This window comes from Bombus huntii, chromosome 9 (assembly GCF_024542735.1).
Source record: "Bombus huntii isolate Logan2020A chromosome 9, iyBomHunt1.1, whole genome shotgun sequence".
In the NCBI taxonomy this organism is placed as follows: Eukaryota; Metazoa; Arthropoda; class Insecta; order Hymenoptera; family Apidae; genus Bombus; species Bombus huntii.
The window spans coordinates 10,684,245-10,707,336 of record NC_066246.1 but is presented as its reverse complement, the minus strand read 5'-3'; the positions used below and the strand labels follow the sequence as shown (position 1 = coordinate 10,707,336).

The 23,092-nt window shown below is 35.4% G+C and overlaps 1 protein-coding gene across 2 annotated transcripts in view; it reads left to right on the top strand.

Moving 5' to 3' along the window:
- LOC126869699 (glutamate receptor ionotropic, kainate 2-like) overlaps positions 1 to 23,092 on the top strand; it is a 150,728-nt gene that overhangs the window by 108,642 nt on the left and 18,994 nt on the right. For both annotated transcript variants that reach the window (XM_050626569.1, XM_050626571.1), the window contains exons 3-5: positions 14,176 to 14,331; positions 16,068 to 16,279; positions 20,375 to 20,674. In XM_050626569.1, coding sequence (XP_050482526.1) covers positions 14,176 to 14,331; positions 16,068 to 16,279; positions 20,375 to 20,674 — 668 coding nt within the window. The remainder of the gene's footprint in view (positions 1 to 14,175; positions 14,332 to 16,067; positions 16,280 to 20,374; positions 20,675 to 23,092) is intronic.

Below are 23,092 nucleotides of genomic sequence, written 5' to 3'. Positions count from 1 at the left end.
GCTTTCTTCCAAAGCCCAAGTCGTACTCGACTTGCTTGGCTACGGTGCCAGTATTACTAAACTAACTCTTTGTTAAAACGTGGAATATCCACCGAGCGTAAAGACGATATGTCACTCGCTAATACGACCTCACGAGAGAATGACTTTCCGTCGCGATGATGCTGCAGAAGAAACTATGATGGGGTGTGTCTAAGGACACGAGATCATCGGATTCGTCGAGGATAGTCTTTGTTCGGAAAGTGAAGGAAATTGACGTTGCTGTTAATTGGTCAATTTCCATGTTGGTGGTTAAAAAAGGATGTTATCCGTCCTTGAGGGAAGGTTGCTAGCGTCGTACGTTGAAAAAATAGATCTCCCCTATCTTCCCGTCGTTGGGACAAAGACTGTTTGTCTGTTCGAAGGACTTTAGATAATTAAATCTTAATATTTATAACGGCCCTCAGGCTAGCTGAACATGTACTGTGGAGATGCGTCAGCATCTAGTAACCATCATACCCGAAGAATACGGTCTGCGTGTGGCGAGCCACGGGACAGAAACCGTTGGAATGTTTACTGTCACGTGCCGATACAAATATTTCTTTTAAGGAGAGCTATAGAATTACTCTATACCTTTGTTAGACAAAGCGTTCATCCTGTGACCGCGGCTACGTTCGGCGACTGATTGTCGCCTTGAGCCCAAGCTCATTATCACGAATCTCAAACAAATACAATTGGATAGAATGACGACAATTGTTTAATTATGGCTATGGTAGACTTTAGATTACAATTTTACGGATTTTCCCGAAGTTCCAAAGGGAAGGCTCCGGTGTCCTTTCATCTCCGACATATACAATGCCTAAGGAAAGTATAAAATATATTAAAATAACAAAGGCATTTCATGCTTTGCCTGAAAACGACATGCATTTTATGAACTTCCTAAACATTATATGTACAAAATGCTAGTATTTTACACATTGCCGGTAACACGCATACTACTGACTTACGAAAGTTATATTTGAATACTTGCTGTAAAAAATTTTTATGGATATATCATGCGTGTTACGTACAATATTTTGCAATTCCATTAGCTCATCAAACGTCTTGAAACGTTACAAATTCATTTTATTTGTTAACACGAAATCAAGATTATAGAAATTCTAAGATCACCGTGGGGTTAAAAGACAACAGAAATCACATTTGATTTGTTTAATTCAGAGTAACCGCTATGTATGAAAAAAGCAAATAAAATTTAACCCATTTTGTTAAGCTGAAACAAGATTTATGAGTCTATTGTTTAATAAATGAGTTTCTTTCGGGGTGATTATCATTGTTAGTGGAAATTGACGGTGACATTAATCTTTCCCTGTGACAGTTTTTCCGAAAAGTAATTAAAGTTTTTTACATATTCCCCATAAAAAATCATTGCGATATAAAATGAATTTTCACGGGTTGATGAATAAAGATGATCAAATAACGTTGTCTTATCGGATTCTAATGGTCGAAGTAGTTTCACGCGAGTCGAAAGTTCTCTCGGTTAAATTTGCTGCGACCCGTTCAGATAGCGGCACGAATTTTCATAATTTCCGTTCCCAAACAATTACACAGCAGTTATGAAGTATGCGCGAAGCTAGAAGCACGAAAGCTTCGTGCAGAGCAATAACGTCCGCGTTCGGGGCTTTGTGTGCTTGATTTTCCATCTAACAGAAGATACCATTGGCTAGCGTATGAACGAGTGCGCGGTTCAACTAGTGTCCTGCGGAAATTAACTTCCCCGCGATTTGACCGAGTTGAACTAAGCAAATCCCGCAACTATACTCCATTAGAATTACATCATACAGCTTCCTGCTTTTTGTACACCAAGTAGTTCTTTCTCTTTCTTTTTTCAATGCAACGCATAACGAATTTTTACGAGGGAATTTTTAAGATTTAGAGTAAACATTTCTTCTTTGTTAATTCAAATTCGTTAATATTTTAGTTGCTTTAATCAATAAAAAAATTGTAACAGGAAAAAGCAGTAGTTGAACAGCGACATGAATAATTCTGATCTTTGACTTTCTCTCTCGAGATCACTTTTTTCGAATTTTCTATATTGTTGATATTTGCTGAAGCAGAATTACATTTCTTTTTTTATACACGAATCAGTGAATCTTTTTATTTCGTATAAAAAATAGTGTAGAAAATGACGTGGTTGTGTCCGAGAACGATTAATTTAACAGATATTTTCTCTTTGATACTGTAAAAATTATGGTATCACAAGATTATATGTAGTAAAATTTGTTGTCCTTCTATTATTATTTTAAACAGAATTTTCAGCTGAGTCTGAAATATTAACGATTTATAGAGCAATATGTAGAGAAGCATGTTCGTAAGAATAATTCTCAAGATACCAGACGCTATGATCTGAAGTACTCTCCGAAGTACGTATAGTTAAGCTTAGCAATTATTAAGCAGTTCGTACAAGTGCGAACAATTCTCCAGCGTAGAATGGAGATGACAAGCATGTTGGGCAAAATCGAGTTCGTAGTTGAAGTTTAGTTTCGAGTAAAACACGTATGTATATAAGTTCTCATAAAATTTTACTAAGAAGTTCTAATATTAATTCTTAATGTTATTACCTTGTTATTAGTTTTACCTATGATACAAATTTTTTAATTCGTATGTTGCTAACTAGTCTACTGAAATTTGACAAACAATTAGTGCAAGTTACAAATTTAGTTAACAGTAATATGTCAGGGAATTAAAACGAGTAAAGTTTTAACAAGAGAATTTTATGAGTTACAAGTCGGATGATTCTTTTACTCGATATCACGCCGTAAAATTGTAAAAAATTGTTTATCAATAAAAATATACAATTTACGGCTTGTCATTTGTCGATTGACTAATATTGTTAGTACACTGCGGATATTAATGGATTTATGGAAAACTGAAAAATATACAGAAACTGGAAAATATTGCACAACAATATGTAAAAGCATAAAAAATATTCAAAGAGTAATGACAAATTTGGACTTGTATAAGCATTAAATAACAACAAACAGATGATGCAATTCAAAATTTAAGGCGTTAGCGAACATATGTAAACCTTAAATTACCATTTTCATGAAAGCGACGTTGCTCGTGATGGCAATGGCATTTCATCAAGAAGTTTAAAGTAGTGTAAGTCGACGCCAGCAGCGACAGCTAAAAGGCGTCTCGCTTATTTTCAATTTCTTCGACCACCTCCGGCTGGAACGAAAAACGGCCAACCGTGTGAGGACGTGAGACAATTTTCTTAGAAAACTTCCGTATAGTTCTCGCTATCACCAGAGGGCTGTACGTACAACTGAAACGAAGGACTATGCCATAAAGGTTGCCGTTAACTCTCTGCTCGTTCAGGAAGCGATGTAGTTGCAATTTAATGCAGTCGTAAACCCGCCGGCTCCGCAAATTATTAACTTGCGTCGTAGATTATGTATCAGAGGTAACAAAAGATCCGTATCCTTTGGTCGCTTTCCGCCTTTGTGACTCTGGAACTGACCTGTCTTCTATAATCTTCAGAACGATACTTGCGCGAAACACTTTAAAATCTTTTACAAAATAACTACTTGCAAACTGTCCTACGATACAGCAAGATTAAAACGTCTTAAATAATTTTACATTTCTTTCGTCAGGCGAAATGAACTATATCAAAATAGGAATCGGAGATCAAAAAGGAAAATCTAGTATCACTTATACACGAAGTTTCTTCTTTTCATTAAGACGTTTATAAAATATGGTGACACGTGTGAAGCAGTATCGTCGTTTCCACGAAACTTTATCTCCACGTGCGAACTCTTGAGCCAAGGTTGACAGCAGTTCACTTTCTTCTGCTGAAGTTTTTCTTGCACTTGAACGAAGCCAGATCCTCTTAATGACTTGTTACTTTCTCCCCTGTATACGCAACGTGACACTAGAAAAGGTACAACTTTCGCCCCTCCTGAAAGCCATTTATCTTGTACGAAGCGCCTAAAGTAATCAAACATTGTCATCGTCTTTCTTTTTTCTTTTTTAACCTACTATATGTATGTGTTTAACATATATATTTAGACACACAAAGGAATGCAATCAAATCAGTCGATCAGAGAGTTTCGTCGCTTTTGCGGATAATAATAAAATTTATAATTAATAATAATTAAATTTCGGTCGATTTTTGCAACGAATTAAAGTAAAATAATCGACAGGAGGGCGCATTTCGAACCTCAAACGCGGACCGGATACTGACCGCAAATATTTTCATCGTATGTTCAATCGATTTAACGAGGGTCGCGCATTCACCGGAAGCTGATGGCCCACATAGAAATACGTACAGATATACGTATAGACGATATATCGGATGTGGTCGATTTCCATAACAGAGATGGCGAATCACGTTGTAGATATTGATTATTCGATTTTTCGAGACGCTCTTCCGGACGGAATAATATTGTTCCGTGGATGAAAAAACAGTCGGGACCTGTGTCAACCGTGACACCAAGATCCATCCGCGTTTACGCAACGTATCAACGAGGACACAGGCGAAACTAGGATGGAGAAAAAGCGCGTGATTTCGTTTCATAGTTCGCGGTTCGCACGATGTTTGCTACCTTGTATTTATTACATACATTTCTCGAACGCGCGTCTTTCCTTTTTTATTATTCCGTACGAATATTTCGCTTAATTAACGCGGCGAATGAAAACAGTGAAAGAAGAAAAATGAAACTCATGTTTGGAATGTTTCATTACTGAATAACATTTTAATGAAGGCTGCGACTTCGTACGGTCGCCTTGGCATAATAAAATTTTAATTTCTTCGTCTTATAAAGTAAGTTAGAAATTTTTATTTTCTTTCGTTCTGGTTGCTCGTATGTGCGACGAATTATTATTGTAAAAAGGAGACGGAGAACAGAACTTCTTGTTCGAAAGAGAACAATAATTTAACAAAATTTACTATTTAGGACGGTATAACCAAGTTTGTCCTCGTGTATTTTGTAGATTTCGTGGTTTGTTTTCGAAACACGGTGGCGAGATGCGATTGCACATTTTCTTTAAATGAAATTGCCCTATTTTTCTTGTCCGAATATTCGCCACATAAAAATACTCTACGAGTATAATACAAAATAATCGCAGTGAGTATTAATATATTTTACAAGAAGTAAATTTTCCAAGTGCATTCATTTTAAATAACAATGACTATTCTAACTTGTTTTAACATATGTGCAATTAAAAGTTAATAAAATAAAACAAGAGATTTATTGTTATTCAGTGTAAGCGTGATAAAAAAATTATTATTTGTAGTAATTACAAATAATAGTATTATGACGATATCATTACGTATCCATAATATTAAAACAAAAATCGTATGAGTTAATTTAGACTATCGTTTTTCATATGAAATCAGTAGCTATCCTAATACACATTTATGAACGATTTCCCGGAATGAATCTCTTTCTTTGACACTCCCTCGTCAAATATCGAACTTAATTCGTTACAATTGCACTATAACCAAGAGAATATCAAAGAGATATGAAGCAACGTTCATAATTGCAAAAAAGTTTGACTGACACGGAGGATAATTTTCGCAAGACCTGTTGAACGGCGTCAGTCCTCGACAGGTGCATCGGTTGGGGTTCCTAGTCGATTTTTCCCAACCGAATACACGTCACGTTCGCAACATCGATTTTCCATATCGCCCGTCGCTGGACCGAACTTTTATCACGCGATAGGAGATGAAAGTTTCGCCCGGCAAAAGTATAGGGAAGACAAAGGGTGCAGATCGATCAGCCGCCGCTCCGTTTTCGATTACGGTGGCGGCGCTTGCAAACGCCTCGCCTTCGAATGGAAAAGTTTCTAGGTGCCACGGCTCGTTTTGCGAGCAGACGGGTCAAACGGAACAGTGAATGAAATTCACGTTTGCCTCGGGATATTGTGGTTCCAAAGACCACCATTGTTCTCCCTTTATTCTGCAAAAATCAATTTCCTGTCGATTTTTCTTTGTTATTAATGTTCAAAATAAAGATAAAAGTCGTTAATACGTTCGACGGGGGAGTTGCCCTTATTCATAAGAGGTGATGTTTTATTTTCTATATTTGCAAAGTATTCAGATTATATTATACAAGCGGATTTCAAACTCCAGAACAAAGTACTTGCGCATTGGTATTTGAAACAATCGAATCTCGAGAAGGTACTATTTCTATTTTGAAAGACAAACGACTATACGTGTAGAAACTATGTATAGTGGAAGAACACGCTGAGTCACACTTTTCAGGATAATTTCGGAATTCAATTAATTCCGCATTATCGGCATTGTCATTTTATTTTCTTTGTGAAAATTCTTGCTTTTGTCCTCTTGTAAAGTTTGATATGTCATGTAAATTAACAATTTGTTATTTAATTCACACACGGCCGAGAATCCCGGTATTTAACAATAGAATGGGAATTGTATGAATTATAATTCCGGTTCATCAAATATTTACTGCAGTCTCCGGTTCGGTCGAAAATACATTAAAGAAGCTAAAATTTTAAAGCCATCACGTTCCGGCAGTGTTTTAACGAATTAATTTAGTAAAAACATTCCGTTTTAATAAATTAAAAGCACTCGACGACCAACCAATCGAATTTTCTATCGCGTTTCGTAAATTCATTCATAACCGATCATTACATATTGATACCAAGAGGAGAGCGAAAAAATAATAGCGTTTTAATTAAATTCACATACTTCGTTGGCGAAATTTCACACATATTATTAACTTTCATTATTTATTGTTCGTTCTGTTTGGACGAACGATGTTTCTCCATCAGTCGATTGTATTTAATTTATCCAAGTTATCATTTCAATTATCCATAGCGAGGTTTTACATGAATTCGGCGAAATTTTATCGAGTTTCTCATTACGAAAATATCTGCACACCCAGACAGGATATATCGTCGATTGATCCAAGGTCAAAATTAATCGATTCCAGGTTGATTCACGATTCTGGGTCGATCGTAATAGAATTAAGGCGAATGAAGCAGGTTCAGCGAAATAAAAGAGTGAGAGAAGGAAAAGCGAATGATCGATCACTGAACGATACGTTCGTTCGACTGATATCCACCCAAAGCATCCAGCACGTGTAGAATTTAATGCGAATCCATAAAAAATGATTCCATTTGATGCGCCATTCTTCTATTCGGATAGTCTTGAAGAAAATTCAATTTACTATCAAACGGTAGATATTTCGTTATCGTAAATTATTTGTAATGATTTCCCGAAGCAATTTTTACATTTTCATTAAGGGAACCACGATAGAAATAATAGATACGAGTACTCTTTGTCTATAAAACTTTAGAAGTCTCAAGTTACAAGATATAGGTATTAAAGAATCTCCTTGCATTACAAATTTAATGATATAACAAACTGCAATTTCGTAGTAAATTTTGCGAACAAGTTATCTAATTATCTTATTGGATATAAAATTGTAAAATACGAACAACAAAGTCTATAACCTATAACTTGTAATTTATCAATCCACTAGTGTTCCTAGTTGACAAATTACTGTTCAACGATGCATAATAAGAAGATAAAGAATATTTACAATTTTTTAACAATCTTGTATCAGCGCATCTTATATTAACGACAAACGAAGCTTCCCACATAAAAAATTTGTCACTTGTCACTTGTGTTCACTAGACACGTATTGGGTTGGCAACTAAGTAATCGCGGATTTTATCATTACCACTAATACAAAGAACGATGTATTTTATTCATTCGAAGAGACTCTCTCCCGTCTACTTACGTTATCTTCTGTGCACAGTACGACTACAATTACAATTCGCCTGTAGCGCTGCTCGTTCCTTGGTTGACCACAGCTGCTGGAGAACAATTTCCGAGACGTTAAGACGTTCCAGTAAGTTCACATTTATCGTAGAGCCAGTATGCAGCTTGGTCGTTGCGTCCCGTCCTGGTCGTCGACTGTGTCTAATCGTCGAAAATCTGGATTTATCCTCAACCACGCAACCATCCTTTCTTCCGTGTAATACCGACAGCATTTAGGTTCTAGTCGTGCGAAACAACCGACACATCGGCTCGAAATACGAGCAGTTGAATTTGCGAGAGCCTCTTCCTATGCTTCGGTCGGCCCGCGGTGTGTTTCCAACACGCCACACCGCACCGATGTAAATAAATGCTAATTAACTCATTCTGACAATTAATTGGATTGCATAATAATTTCGACCGTGTTTAGATTGTAGATTTAGGGGTTGTTGCTTTCATTAATCGCTCTCGTAATGAGTTTATAATATTTAACATATTTATAAGGATGATAAAGATGTACTGTGTAGTATTTTTTTTTATCAAAAAACGATAATACGTGCTTTGAAACGGTTAATGAATTCTCAAAAAACAGTTTCCATGGCGAATTAAAAATCAGACGAAGGCTCAATATTTATTGTAAATATAGAATAAATTGCAATAATTTGTAACACTTCGTGAAAAAAGCGTACATGGTATCTAGAAGTCGTATGTACCCTTCTGCGATTATAAGCAACGTTTATCTTTACTATCTATCAATTTATTTATTTAAAAGTTCACTAGAAACTATATCTAATTGGGAATAATAGACAATTATGAATATTCGTAGCTATAACACCTAAAGAGGAGCATGAAGATTATTGTCTACATTCAAACATTTAAAAATAATCTTTATTTTGCCCATCATAATTAATTGTACTGAAAATGGATGTTGCAAAATTCGACAAATTTTTTCGCGATGAATCCATGCGTTACTTATTTTCCTATAATTTCTTGAAATGAATTTTAGAAGCTATTCGAGTTATTTCTCATTATCGATCAATCTCTGGGTTTCGTTTAATTTATAATAAATTAGTCTTAAGTGATTGTGTGTCGAGGCTTCAAGTAAGGTATTGATAACGGAGAACTTCAAGAAGACACGATGCATTAACCAGTTTGGTATGACATGTTAGTGTCGCAGCTAATTGAAGTGTATGTGATCAAACAATGAGTGTAACATGCAGAAAGTCAATATCGTGTACGTAGCATCGTATACGTAAAATGACAGATTAACGTTGGAGTAGAATAATAAATTTCTCATGATATAATGTAAAGACCAAAGTTGTTGAGGAAATAGGAGATTAATAATAATTTACTAGAAATGATTACGCTATTGTAATACATACAATAATTCATGTCTATCTTCATAGCGATAGGAATAGTTGTCGAGAATTTAATGCAATTATTTATTGTAAATAATATTTTTATTGAATCTATTATTTTATTGTTTGTTCTACTATGTTATTATAGTTTTACACCTTCAAATTATCGTAATGAACGATACCGGTTTGGGTTGTTTAATAAATAAAATCCCTATATCATTTACTGTGAAATTTAATAAACGTTAATTAATTCTCTTCCATCTTTTTCTCTCTAATGATAGTACGGTAAATGTCTAGTTCGTTAAACGAAGAAGCATCACGTTCCATTGATTCGCAATATACCAGACCATTCACCATCCTCGTGTCACAGGCTCGAATTTACGGCGCCATATGACTCAGGAACGCAATGTTAACCCAGCAAATTGAGACAGATTGTATCCAGGTTTTCGATTCGTCATGCTCCTTGCAACGCCTTTAATCTCATGGAAATCAGATTACATCGAACCCACGTGCCGTGGCATCACCAAAAGGAAAGAACAAACACGGCACCCTGTTTTGAATATCAACATTCATCGTCGAAATTTCTATGCATGTTAAGTACAAGATAAGAAAAAAGAAACACGGCGGTCAAAGCGGATAAGCCGGTAAAGGGAAATGCACAAAATTGTTTCAAGATGCTTATTCTATCGCTATATATAACTACGTTCTATTGCCGCAATTTTTATTTGAGCACGTAACACAAGGTAAAGATCGAGTTATCATAAAAATAATCGTACCAATTCTCCCTCACTTTTATCTCACATTTTTATGTAACGATCTAGCGATAACCGAAAATCATTTTCGTTTTAATTTATCTCCGTACTTTTCATCGTTCCCTCTATCGCGATTATTACAATTTTTACGAATTTCTACCGCATGATTTGCCGCATATAAATGGCCATATATTACATCGGAGAATTCTCAATCGACTGACATTCGATTCGTCTTCTATTTCGAAACCCGATAGAAAATCGAATCTTAACGATTCTTCTTGTAGAAACAATATTGCTGGGAACACTAAACGCGGCAATTCACCAGCACTTATTGATTTCACGACAATCAGGAGCCATTATTGTCGGCGTAATCCCATCATGGGCATCGAATCACCACAGTTGGCCGGAGATTATGGAATCTGTGTCTAAGTATCGATATGAAACTGGACATGTAGTGGGCTGCCAGTCAGTCAGGTTTGACCACTGGCTGATGGGTTCGCCGCGTAATCCTGTGTTAGCTGAATGATTGAAATTATCTTCATGACTGATGTCGAGATCCCGTTTACCAAACCTATTCTATATACTCGTGAGATCGTGCGGGCGTGCATAACAATCCAGTAACATGTCAAATATATAATTAGCATGACAAAATATGCATTAAACGTCGCGTTTATTATTAACGTCGATAGATTTCGAACGTTCCTATGGGACATAGTTTCGACCGTGAAACCGACGTACACTGCTTGTTATTGATATTCTTCGTCGGTGGATATGCATAAAATTACGCGTAAAAAATAGAAAAAATTATGCAAACGATCGCATGACGTATGTATCGTACCGATAGGTTCACGAAAATTGAAGTAAATCTAGAAATTCATTAGAAGAAATTATTGAAGGGTTTAAGAATTTGTATCATTTCCGGAACGTTAAATTGTACAAAACCCGTATTCAATATTACAATAATAATTAATTTCATCGGTTTCTGATATGATAAAATTAATCCTTTGCCTATATTTGTTATTTGTTGATCACCGCTTTTAATTAATTTTAGTATTCGTATTATTATGATATTTGTTACTATTCTACCCCATACACGTTTTAAACTATTTTACATACACATTTAGATTTATTGAACAAATTCAGTTGAAACTTTCGCAACGCAAATTGGGTTACAGTACTATCAGAATCGACATATAAAAATTAATCGTCGTATGAAACCAGTAAATGTTTTAATATCTGTAGACAAGACTGTATATCAAAAATTGATCGCCTGTAAAAAATGTATCAGCGTTAAAGTATTTTCGAAATTCGTGAAACACGAATGAGCGCGTTTCGAAGACCGATATCGACGCAGTGGCGCCGTTTTTCTTTTATACAGAATTTTTCATCAAGCCTGTAGGTGCTTCGATTAAAGTTGGTATCGGTTGCGCGAAAATTTCAATCGGAACACCGTGACAATCGTAGCGAAACAGCAAATAACGAAAGAAAAAAAACGGGCTTAATAAATTCGTTTTAATCGAAAATATTTAATGAAACGAGATTTATCTGAGTGTTATGCATACAGAAATTTGTCTGGTTCGATGTTGAAACATTAAATGATTCGAATTAATGACTGATATTTCGTCGAAAATATTTGGTCGCTACGTTTCTTTTTGACATTCCACTGTTTTTTTTTTTTTTTTTTTTTCGTATCTCTTCAGTCTCGAATGCTTTCTACGAATTTATTCGGTGCCACTATGAAACAAAAGATACACACAGGCAATTGATCTAGTCCTTTGTGAACGTTGTTTTGTTACGAAAATTTTATACGTTTCAAACTGATCAGTCGTCGAATGTGAATGAGAGAACGATGAGAATATATCGAACTACAATACGTAATTCAGAATTCAATATCGCAATCTCGTTTTAAAACAGAAGGCATATAACTGAGCATCTGTTTGGATTATTTCGTGAAAACTACGCGTTCTGACTTTTTACCGCGAAAATCCGCGTTGACGCGTGCTTCCACTTGTACTTGCTGACGCGCAATATTTTTAATGCTATTTACTCGCTAACGTAATAGAAGGCACACGCTACTGGAATCTTGCTGAAATATTACAGCGTTCGAATTATCACATTTATACAATTTTTCGTAAGTTACTCCAATATAGATACTAGAATAATCCTAGCGATGTTTAATATTCGTTGTTCTTATCGTTCGTACACATGTTCTTAAAGATTGTTCAACATTTTTAGTTTTTTTTCTCTTTTTTTTATGACTGAAGGAAGAGTTGAATCGTATCGATTGAGATATTACATTGTCCTGGAAGTTTATGTTTTTGTTACCTGATGTACCTGATTATCTGACGGATTATCTACTATGCTCATTATCATTCGACTAAATTCATAAATATTCATTCATAAATATTATCACACTTACAGAAATTCAAACAAATCTTAGAAATAAATGAGAATTTATTAATATCTTTAAAAATTATTCTTTCATTTGAACTTTTAAATATACTATTTTAATCCTTTCACAATTTGTACGTTTCAACTCTCGCAGCCCGAAGAAAGGGTTATATGAAGGTTAGACAAGACTGTAGCCCATGCAAGTAGTCAGATATAGTCATATAAATTTCACATCTTAAACATCATCATACGTAACACAATTATTCCTATAAAAAGTTAACAATACGCATTTCCTTTTTTTACATTCGATGCTAGAAATGTATGCATCTTCAGCGTAAAGAAATGTTTTCTAAATTGCTCGTTCAAAATTCTTCGTCATTTTAATACCCTGTCAAGGGACTGCAATCATTCTCCTATATTTTCACAGAAAATTTCCCAAATCCTTTTGTATCGATTACCTTTCACTTGAAAAGAGGAAATCTCGAGACACGAGGTAATAGCAAACAACGTGATCGAAACCACGAAGAACGATTTAACACGAATTAGCCGTAGATCTCGAGCAGCCGGGCGGGATAAATTCAAACTTCTGTTTCTTTTATTGGCGTTCACTCGCACGTCGTTGAATTTCTACCGGAAGAAAGCGATTTCACCGGCGAGAAATTGTCCAATCTCGTCGAAGCTTCTGCCTTCCATCGCGATCTCGACCAATCTTTCGCCGGCACGCTCGAGCGAGTTCGAAAGTCGTCGTCGTCGTCGTCGTCGTCGTCGTCTTCCTCGGCTGAAACGACGTCGAAACGCTTGCGAGAGAAAGCGATCGTTCCCCGGTGTTTCGTCGAATGAAAATTCGTTCGCGTCGCCACGAAACGATCCCGTGTTTCACGCTGCCGGAATTTAATTAGAAACGTCGACGTCGGCTTTGTCAGACGAGGGTTGGGGACCTTTTCCTGCCTGCAACTTCCGATCAAATGTAAATGCAGGCAACTTGATTTTTCGTCGCTCTAGTTTGCTGAATTTGAACGAAATGGAAGGACACGTTTGTATGACGTGTAAAATTGTATTTACGCTACGTGACAATATTAAAGGGTTGCTAACTGTATATTTTCTTAAGGGAATTGTCGATTTTTCAACTACCATAACTTTGCTGCATTCTATGATTTATCGAAGTCCCATAACTCACAATCAATATAGGTAATCGAAACACTTTTGATAATTGAAGAGAAATTGATCTTGCTATTCATGGAATATTAATATCCCATTCACGAAACAATCAATTCGATTGTCCTTCGATTCGTATTGATCATCCTGACGTGAGTCGATTACTCTGCCTTTGATTGAATTGTTTTCGACGTTCATCGCGTCTACTTCAAAAGTTCGTAATTGTCAGATGGCTGATATACGGATGCAAAACTGGGAATCGAATTGCAAACTGCAGAATTACGATATCGTAAAATTTGATGTTCTAGTTAACCTACTTTACGGCTACTCTACTTTTCATTTTGTTCCTCACAATTGTAAGGATATATGTTCACTGAAAAATTTCGTTCTCAGCCACTTCTCTCACAGCGAAAATTTAATTTCTAAGAAACTCATAATTGAAATGAAACCACAATCTACCCAGTTTCCTTTATGCTATTTATAAACAACGCCCGAATAACAGTCCCTGAGACGCAACAAGATTCGCACTTTATATTCACCAAGATACCAACAGGCTGGCAAACTAGAGCGGTAATCTCATAGCGATCTTTAGAAATATTAAACGGCAAACATTATTTTGAAATTATGTTATTTCCTTATAATCTTATGCTTGTCCAATCTCTTCGAAATTAAAAAAAAAAAAAACTTTATAATCTGCCAGTAATGACTCCGGTAAAATAGTCGAATGGTACGTCACGTTTTCTGTTGTTGTCAGGTGCAATCTTTCATGCAGGCGATGAGGAGCACATAGCTGCGTTTCAATCGGCGATATACAAGACGAAATTCGAGCACGTCGCACCCGCATTCGAGCTGGAGTCCATCATAAAGCAGGTAGAGGTTAATACCGACAGCTTCAGGACCGCCGCTGCTGGTTTGTATGAATACTCAATACATATATCATATATATATATATATATATATATATATATATATATATATATATATATATATACATACATATATATATATACATATATGTATATATATGCACATACTAGCCATACTGCTCATAGGTATTTCCTAATCTCCGATCACCTACGCTGTTTAAAGGGATAGGAAATTGACGAAAAAATTAAATTAAATCAAATTAGATTAAGAATTTTCTAATAATTATGCACACGAACTAATAAGTTTTTAGCTGTTTCTTTAATAGAATATTCGGTTTATATTGATTTATTTCAATATTAAATGTATACTCTACGATTAAAACACGATTGAAACATAAAAATTCAAAGATTGAAACAGGACTAATGAAACTTTGTATTTCTTGTAAGGTACAAATTTTTAATTACACAATTTGGCATCAAATATTTTCTTTATTGTCAAATAAAGTAATTAAATTTGGTACAAATATTTTCGTATATAGAACCACTTGCTATCAAATAGCCACTCCTACTCAATTGGAAATTAGTTAAATTCGCATATACTAGAATTTAAAATTTCAAACTCGATTTTCTCACAAACTGAGTCTCCAAACGAAATTCATTACCCCCGATTTTTGCTTTATTCCAAGTCATATAGAATCTCCCTGACTCAACCACAAATTATGAGTCATGCTTTATAATAACTGCCCTAATAAGAAGACTTTTAAATGGAAGTACATTTACTACGAATCGTTTTTAGTTTACATTCGAGATAGCCGCGTGGCAAAATCAGCTGACTAGAAAGGTTCAAAGCTGCTAATGAACCAATTAACAAGCGAACATATACGACCGATCGATCGCGAGAAATTTAAACGTTTAATTCCAGTTAATTGCAGAGGAAACGCGACGAGCATCGTCGATGCTAAACGAACAGAATCTAACGAGTAAGATAGTCTACGATTTTCTTACGATCGAACTCCTTGAATCCGATCGACGCGATAAATTTCACGTTAAATCCTGTCGCGAGGAGAACTGATCGAGAGGTGGAGCAATAATAAAGCGTAATTGGACGTCTGTGCCTCGCGATGCAACTCGATATTTAAATAGTTTCTCTCTTTTTTGTTGTCTCCTTGAAATTGAAACGCGTAATAAGATTATTTTTAATACGATCGTATCTATCGAGCACCGCTCTTTTTATATCGAAGAACTCGAAGAATAAGATATTAATTAACTTTCGTTTGAAATTATACACATTTTCAAAGTCATTGAATTAGGACCAAAAGTTTCAGAGTATTTCATGTTTCTTAACAAAATTCAGTGGATTCTAATACAAAAATTCATTAATTACTAAAGTATTGTATACAAAACGTCATTTATAAATGTTACGATATTAAGATAGAAAATGAATCGAGTCTTAAAGATAATTAGGAAATTATTAAAATTCATATATTCAGTATAATAATATTACCCTTATTTTGTTTTCTACCATTATTTTATTTTTTCCTCATTTTTGTGCCGTGTTTACAAAATGTAAAATTTCTACGCATACTCTTGAAATGACCAGGATTTAACCTGATCAAAATTTATCAAATCTCGAGCATCATGGTTATCGCGTTCCCTCGAATAGCAACTTACGTAGTGGTCTTCGTCCCGCAGCCAATTCCAAGATAGCCTCGTTCGTGCACTTTACAAGATGCAATTTGGTGAACCGGACAAGCCGAGGTAACACGCTTTAACATTGCAGCCTGTGAGCTTTTGGAGGAGGGTGTGGCAGCAATCTTCGGTCCTTCGAGTTCGTACACTTACGGAATTGTCGCAAGCATCGCGGCACGGTTCGACGTGCCGCACATGGACTATTTCTGGCGACAGAACGAGGAGCTGCAGGAAGGCCAAGAACCGAAGAACCCGACACCGATGACGATCAACGTGTTCCCTGACAGCAACATGGTTAGCAAGGTAAGCGAAAATCGAAGTGTTGGCATCGGAAGGGCTGAAGTTAATTGCTGTCTCATGACGTGGAACATATTTTCGTCGAAGAATTAATTAAAATGAATTTGACGTCGATTATTATTTTTCATCTAAATTTGCAAGTTAAAAACTTTGTTCAGATTAGTCAAATTATCTAAATTCAAGCAATTCGAGCATAAATCTGTTAGTTAGTTGTCCTCAAATATCCTTTCAATTTTCTATTCTTCTTTTCATTTGACATGTCACTTGATATCAAGTCATTTGGATTCAAGTAACCTGACTAATTAGACAAGGTTTTTACGACTTCAGACACGAATCGATATTCAAATAACGCCCTTCCTAATATATGTAACAAGTATTTGTACGATGCCTGTTACACAGTGTAATTACAACATAATACGTGAGATATCAACATAATTTGAAAAAGAAATATAAAATGTGAGTAAAATAGAAATAAAGATTCGTCAGCTGATTCATTGACTCGCACTGCTACGAGAGTGTTTCTCGTACAAAATTAACTTGTAAACTGTAACTGATACGTATTTTGTAAAATAAGCTTCGATCGACAATCTTGTGCATCTTACCTCGTCTTTTAGAACCACGTGTTCTAAATTCTAAGTATCACCCACATTTTCTAACACACTGTATACATATATGGAAACTTTCACCGCGTCACTTTTACCTGGTGATGCGACGCGACAGGAACCCTTCGGAAAGGAAAACCAATGAAAGAAAAAATGATGGGGTGAAGAGAAGGCAGCGAAATGGGCGAGCACCAGGGCGGAGGTGGCGTTTCGATGCATTTTAAATTACTCGTTTAATGAGGCAAATCGAGCCGGATTGAAGTAGCTGGTGCATTAAACCGGCTAGTCGAAGCTAATGAGCGCGATCAAAGACCAAACTTCGGCTAACGACGCCGGATGAGTTTTTATTCTGCCGGTCTTTTCATGGACACAGCGTCGGAAAAACAAACGAACGCGGGTTGATACGAATCGAACGGGGTTCGCCGATTAAGTCTAATTAAAATTGTCGACGAACGTGCGTGACAAGCGTAAAGGATTATTTAACGTTTCTTTATCTTTATGGCGCAATTAAAATTTTTTTAAGCGCAGTTCCTGCCCCTGTATGTATGCGAGGTTAGTTAAATTTAAATCTCATGGTAATTGATACAGTACGTTGGTGCTCATGCTTGATGCAAAAATATGCATCGATATGTCGGAAAGAAAAAACGGGATAAGGAATTATAAAGGAAATGTTAAACGCATGAAACGTATAAAAAGTCTTGTGCCAGAGAAAAAGGCAGCGATTAATATTATACATATATCGATGAACAATAAACGGCTTACGACCGTTCTCGGCTAAGAATATTAACGGCGATTAATCTTTAGGAAATAAGGGAATCGTTTAATGAATTATACGATATGATAATATTTATGGAAGCAACAAATTTATTGCCTGCTTCTTAAAGTTTTTTTTTTTTTTTTTGGAGATACATCCACTGACAGAAGTGTTCGAGCATTTAGGTATAGGAACTTTCTATGAATGTTTCATATCTGCAGTATAAAACATTTTGAAATCTCGTTAGTTCTGTAATGTCTCATCGACGTCACTATCACGACCATACTCGAAAAGTTTGAAACAAATGCGAATAGAAGGTATAAAATACATATTTATTTTAAATATACATTTTTATATTGGTTTCATATTTTATCGATATATTAACTGATATATTTCATTACAGTTTCATAAAATGCATATAACGTATATATCGATAAAAATTTTCTGCGGTAATTACTCAAATATTTCCACGAGTCACTGTATATAGTCATAGCAAATCGTAAATTAAAATGTTTTATAAATATAAAATATAAATATATATTTTCACATTTTCGTAAATTCATGTGACATTTGAACTCCATAATTACGAACTTTTAAACCATTACAAAATGCATCGGCGCTCCCTTTTTGATTCTTCTCCGAACCATATGTTGCTGATCGCGAAATATCACGGTTTTAACAGAAAATTCTTCCCTCCAGAGGCGTAAAAATATTTCAATATTCTCTCTGGTCCTTGCAACCTTTGGAGGCTTTTATTTTGTTTGATATGTATATATATATATATATATATTTTTTTTTTTTTGTTTCGTTATCGTGATGCCCCTTTTGCGGCATTTTTACACAGTTGCCACAGGAAAGAACGACCGAATTTTCGCTCGTTGGATTTTCGCTTGTTCAAACAAACTCGACGGTAGTTTCGTTAATTTATCGCAGACATTGCGACGTTCGACGTTCTCTCGACTGACAACAATCCGCATGTAACTAATACCCGACAAATTACTAGGTTTAAACACAAATTCGAACATTTACGTTCATTTTTCACGGAAAACTAATGTTTCTGACATTTCATTTGGAGATCACGCAGGAAAAACGTGTTAAATCTATATTTGTCGATTTCCTGGTTTCTATGTCTCTAGTAGCTAAGAAATGTATTTTAATATGAAATTGTTGAAAGTGAGAATAGATAAATTCGAAGATATAAACTTCTTGGAAATAGGCAACAAATTTGTAATATTTTATAAAAAAACTAGTAATATTAAATTAATCTAGCTTAATTAATACTAGTTTGCATAATTAGGGTTGTAAATATCATTGAAACGATCAAGAAGATGGCAGAAATATTTCATTCAAAAGTGGAATAAAAGCATAGTATCATTGGTATGAGATTAATTAACAGTATACTAAAGTTTAAAATTACTTCCTATAAAACGTGAAACCATTTGAAGGTAATTGGTCATTTCACGTGTAACAGCTTCACGGTATATTCGTTAATTATTAATGATGATATTGCCATTGAAAATATAAATAAATAATAAAAATATATATTATATGTGCACATGTAATAAAAGCGTTTAATAATAGCAATAATAATATAAATTTTCCACAATTGAATACTTGAAACGAATCAAAATTAATTAATTACTTAAATTTATAGCAATTTAGCAGCTTTGATTGCTGTTTAAATAGTAAATTATAAACATCAAGCATGTTCGTACATAATATATTTGAATCATCTGTCGTAAGATAGAAAACAAAATTATACTAAGTGAATGTAGAACAATTAACCAAGCTAAATCCAGTTTTCAAGCTTTTTCGCTATTTTAAGCCATTCAAAAAGACAATTATGGTATAGTAGAAATATGAAGTTTTATTTCATTTTTCTTCCGTATAATACACGAACATATTGCAACAATTTTTTTTTTTTTTTTTTTTGAACGTAGAGGTAATTAAAACGCGTGAGTTTAGCAGGTAATTAGAATAGAATGCTAAGTGACGTCAAACTCTCGTAACACTTGAATATTCAGGGTACGGAACGCAATTGCACGTTTGCTTTTCTATTTTTTTTTCTCCTCCGCGTATAGCGTTTCTTTTAACATCTGTTGCGCAAAAAGCGCAGTTTCATTGAAAAAACAAAATAAAAAAGAGAAACACGAATACATACTCTATCGCGATTTTACTGTATATTTTTTTACAGCTGAATCGTTATTTCTTAAATACTTATATCGTTGCATTTTCACTATTACAATCACGATATTGCATTTACTTCGTCGTTACATTATTGCACCTTCACCATTACGTTTTAATCATCGCTAGGCTGCGAATATGTTTTCGAAAGATTTTTAAACACATCAATACATTCGTTACGAAATTTAGCGAGTGAAACAAATCTCTACACAAATTTCATCTCTTCGGTTGTGCTTCCAAAAATATAAATTTCTATAAATATCCGCACATTTGCACTGCTGTATTTGGAGCGTTATATTTGTACAATAATATCGCACTTGCACTTATAGCATTGCATTTCTACTGCTGCAATTACATCATTGCTTATATCTCGTTAAATTTCTATGATTTCACTTGCACAACTGCACGCGTAGTATTAAAAGTACACTATTGTGCATGCACTAGAGGATTGCTATAACTGTTTAACTGTAGCATATGTGCGAAATTAACTGTTCTATCTAACACTTACCCGACCGAAATCGAATATCATTCCCAGTAAAAGATACGTAATATTTTCCCCAGGCGATCGCTGACGTGGTCGAATCGATGAAATGGAACTCTTTCGCGGCTGTGTACGAAGACAACGACGGTTTATCGCGGATTCAAAAGGCTCTGTCACTCAAGCGAACGAAAGACAGCGCTATCACGATAAAAAAACTCAGCGAAGGGGTGGATAATCGACCAGTTCTGAAGGAAATTCGCGCAATGTCCATCTGCAATGTGATTATCGACGTCAAGCCGAGTAACATCATCGAGGTGCTCTATCAGGCGATGGAGGTCAAGCTGCTGGCGGACTACTGTAATTTCTTAATTACTTACCTGGTATTACACCACATTCTACATTATATGCGTAGATCTTATCGAGAAACTTGTAACTATTCCCTCTAATGATCGACCCAATCCACCTACAATTAGTCGTAGAATAACATGGGGTTGCTGATTATTCTTTCGTAGATTAAGTTCCGAGAGCATTTTGATTTAGAAATTTACTCATAAGCTTTTATTTATCATAATGCAAATTAAGATTTTTCAGGATTAACAGTAAGTTTATCAGATTTATTATTTGTTAATTAAATTTCTTTATAAGATAAGTAGACTTCCTATAGTTAGTCGTAGAATAAAATAACAAGTGGAAGAAAATTTGTCCCTGGTTACATCGTCTGTTCGTTGTAACAGAGTTTAAAAACGGTCTTTACAAGATCGAGAAAAATCCATTTTTATGGTGAAAGTAATTAAAACTTCGGATTAAATGTAGAAGTTTCCAAATTGTTCTGAAATCTATGATAATATCAGTAATGGTTGATAACTATCACCAATCTTATATGAGTTTCCTTAAACATGCTTAATTACAAGTTTATCTTTATAGTAAGTTAATACGATAGTTATAAAGTGTGTCTAATCGCGAACGACTAAACGGAACAACATTTTGCTCTCTTCTGTTTATCCGTACAAGAAACTGCAAATACGTTTCCTACGTTTCGTGGTCTCGTTTTTTAACAACGGATATGTTTCGGAAAATTCATTTGTACGCATTTAGAGGTAACGAAGTTTAGACGATGGAGAGAGATTTACGACTTCGAACAATGAGCGTTTTGCGAGCTTATTTTAGATTCTACAACGCCCGCGTCGGTTCCATTTGTTCAAATAATTCAACAAAATCTACAGCGCGTTAAATCGGAAATTGGGTAGACAGTGTAAAAATTGGGAACTCTGCGTTTTATGAAATTTAAATACATTTAAAAATTGACTTATCCAATAATTAGAAATATTTCTATTCTATTAATTGTTTCAACTTCTGAAAGATTGTATTTAATCGTTAAAACATTACACGGATCTCAGGTTCATTTCACGCGCGCAAAAATGGCTTCGTTTTATAGTCAAATTACAATTCTCAAGTTTACAATCCTCGACATATGGAACGAAAAAGAATATGCTAGGCGTGCGTTCGCAGAAAGTTCGTATGACAATACTTTCGCTTCACGGACAAGATTTATCGAGTAGGAATTAATCGTAGTGGACAGTAAATGTGTTAACTTACTCCAACCAAGCCAATAATGCCAATAATCTCGTCTATTCATCCAAAATCGACACGTATCCAGTCACTGGTGTCCTAAAGATTTTCTGGACACCGAACCGCGGACAATTAGCAGAGATAATCGTGAATCGAACGCGGATTTTTGATGGCGGCCTTTCCCAGGGAATTTCATTAATAAATCCATGAAACGCGTTGCGGTCACGTTCACCGCCTGGCGTAGTGACTGCATTAGCTGGTTACAATCGCCAGGCTTTTTATTAAACGTAGCCATAAATCGCCGCGAGTAATTGTTTTCAGCGATACGCCAGTAATAGCGTGCCGTCTGAACATTCCATCGTTCGCCATCATTCCCGCGGAATACGCTTTTTATGAGGCATTACCATCGAGCACGTAACAATACCTCCACAAATAACGACGTTCGCGTCGCGTCGAGGGTTTTCACGCGAGGCATATCGTTTCTCCATTTTATTCTTTTTCTTCTTCTTCTTCTTCTTCTTCTTCTTTCACCCTCCTTACTTTCTTTATTCCGCGCTTTTTTTTTGTTCCAAAGCGGAACAACGTATCGACGTCCTCCGGGAGACGCGTAGAAACGTCCCTTTTGTCGAATTGTGCATGTATCTAAAGACAATGCGAACTTTCAGGGAAAGTTACGAACTTCTGCGATTTACGGGGGAGTTCGACTGGAAAAGGAAACTAGCGCTGCGTCTTTTTAGAGATACGTTTGATGGAGGTGGATGGTGTAAGGTGTTGCATGGGGGTTGGTTAGGCCCTCAGAGTGGGAGTTTTAGATGATTGTTTAGGTCAAACGATGGAAGGTAATTTAGATAAAAGAATTGTTCGATACATATCACTGACACGATATACAGGGTGGTTGGTAACTGGTGGTACAAGCGGAAAGGGGGTGATTCTACACGAAAAAAGAAGTCGAAAATATGGAATAAAAATTTTTTTTTTTTTTAATTTTTCCATCGAGACAACGATCTACAGTGAGATCCGTTATAACGTACCGCACGTGTACCGAGCGAAAATTCAAAATCGATTTTCTCGAAAACAAAGCCTCAAACGAAAAATTTTTATTCTATATTTTCGACTTCTTTTTTCGCGTAGAATCACCCCCTTTACGCTTGTACCACCAGTAACAAACCACCCTGTATATAATTGTCAATTTTTTAGATAATAGGAGTTCATATTTTTATTGTCTTTAA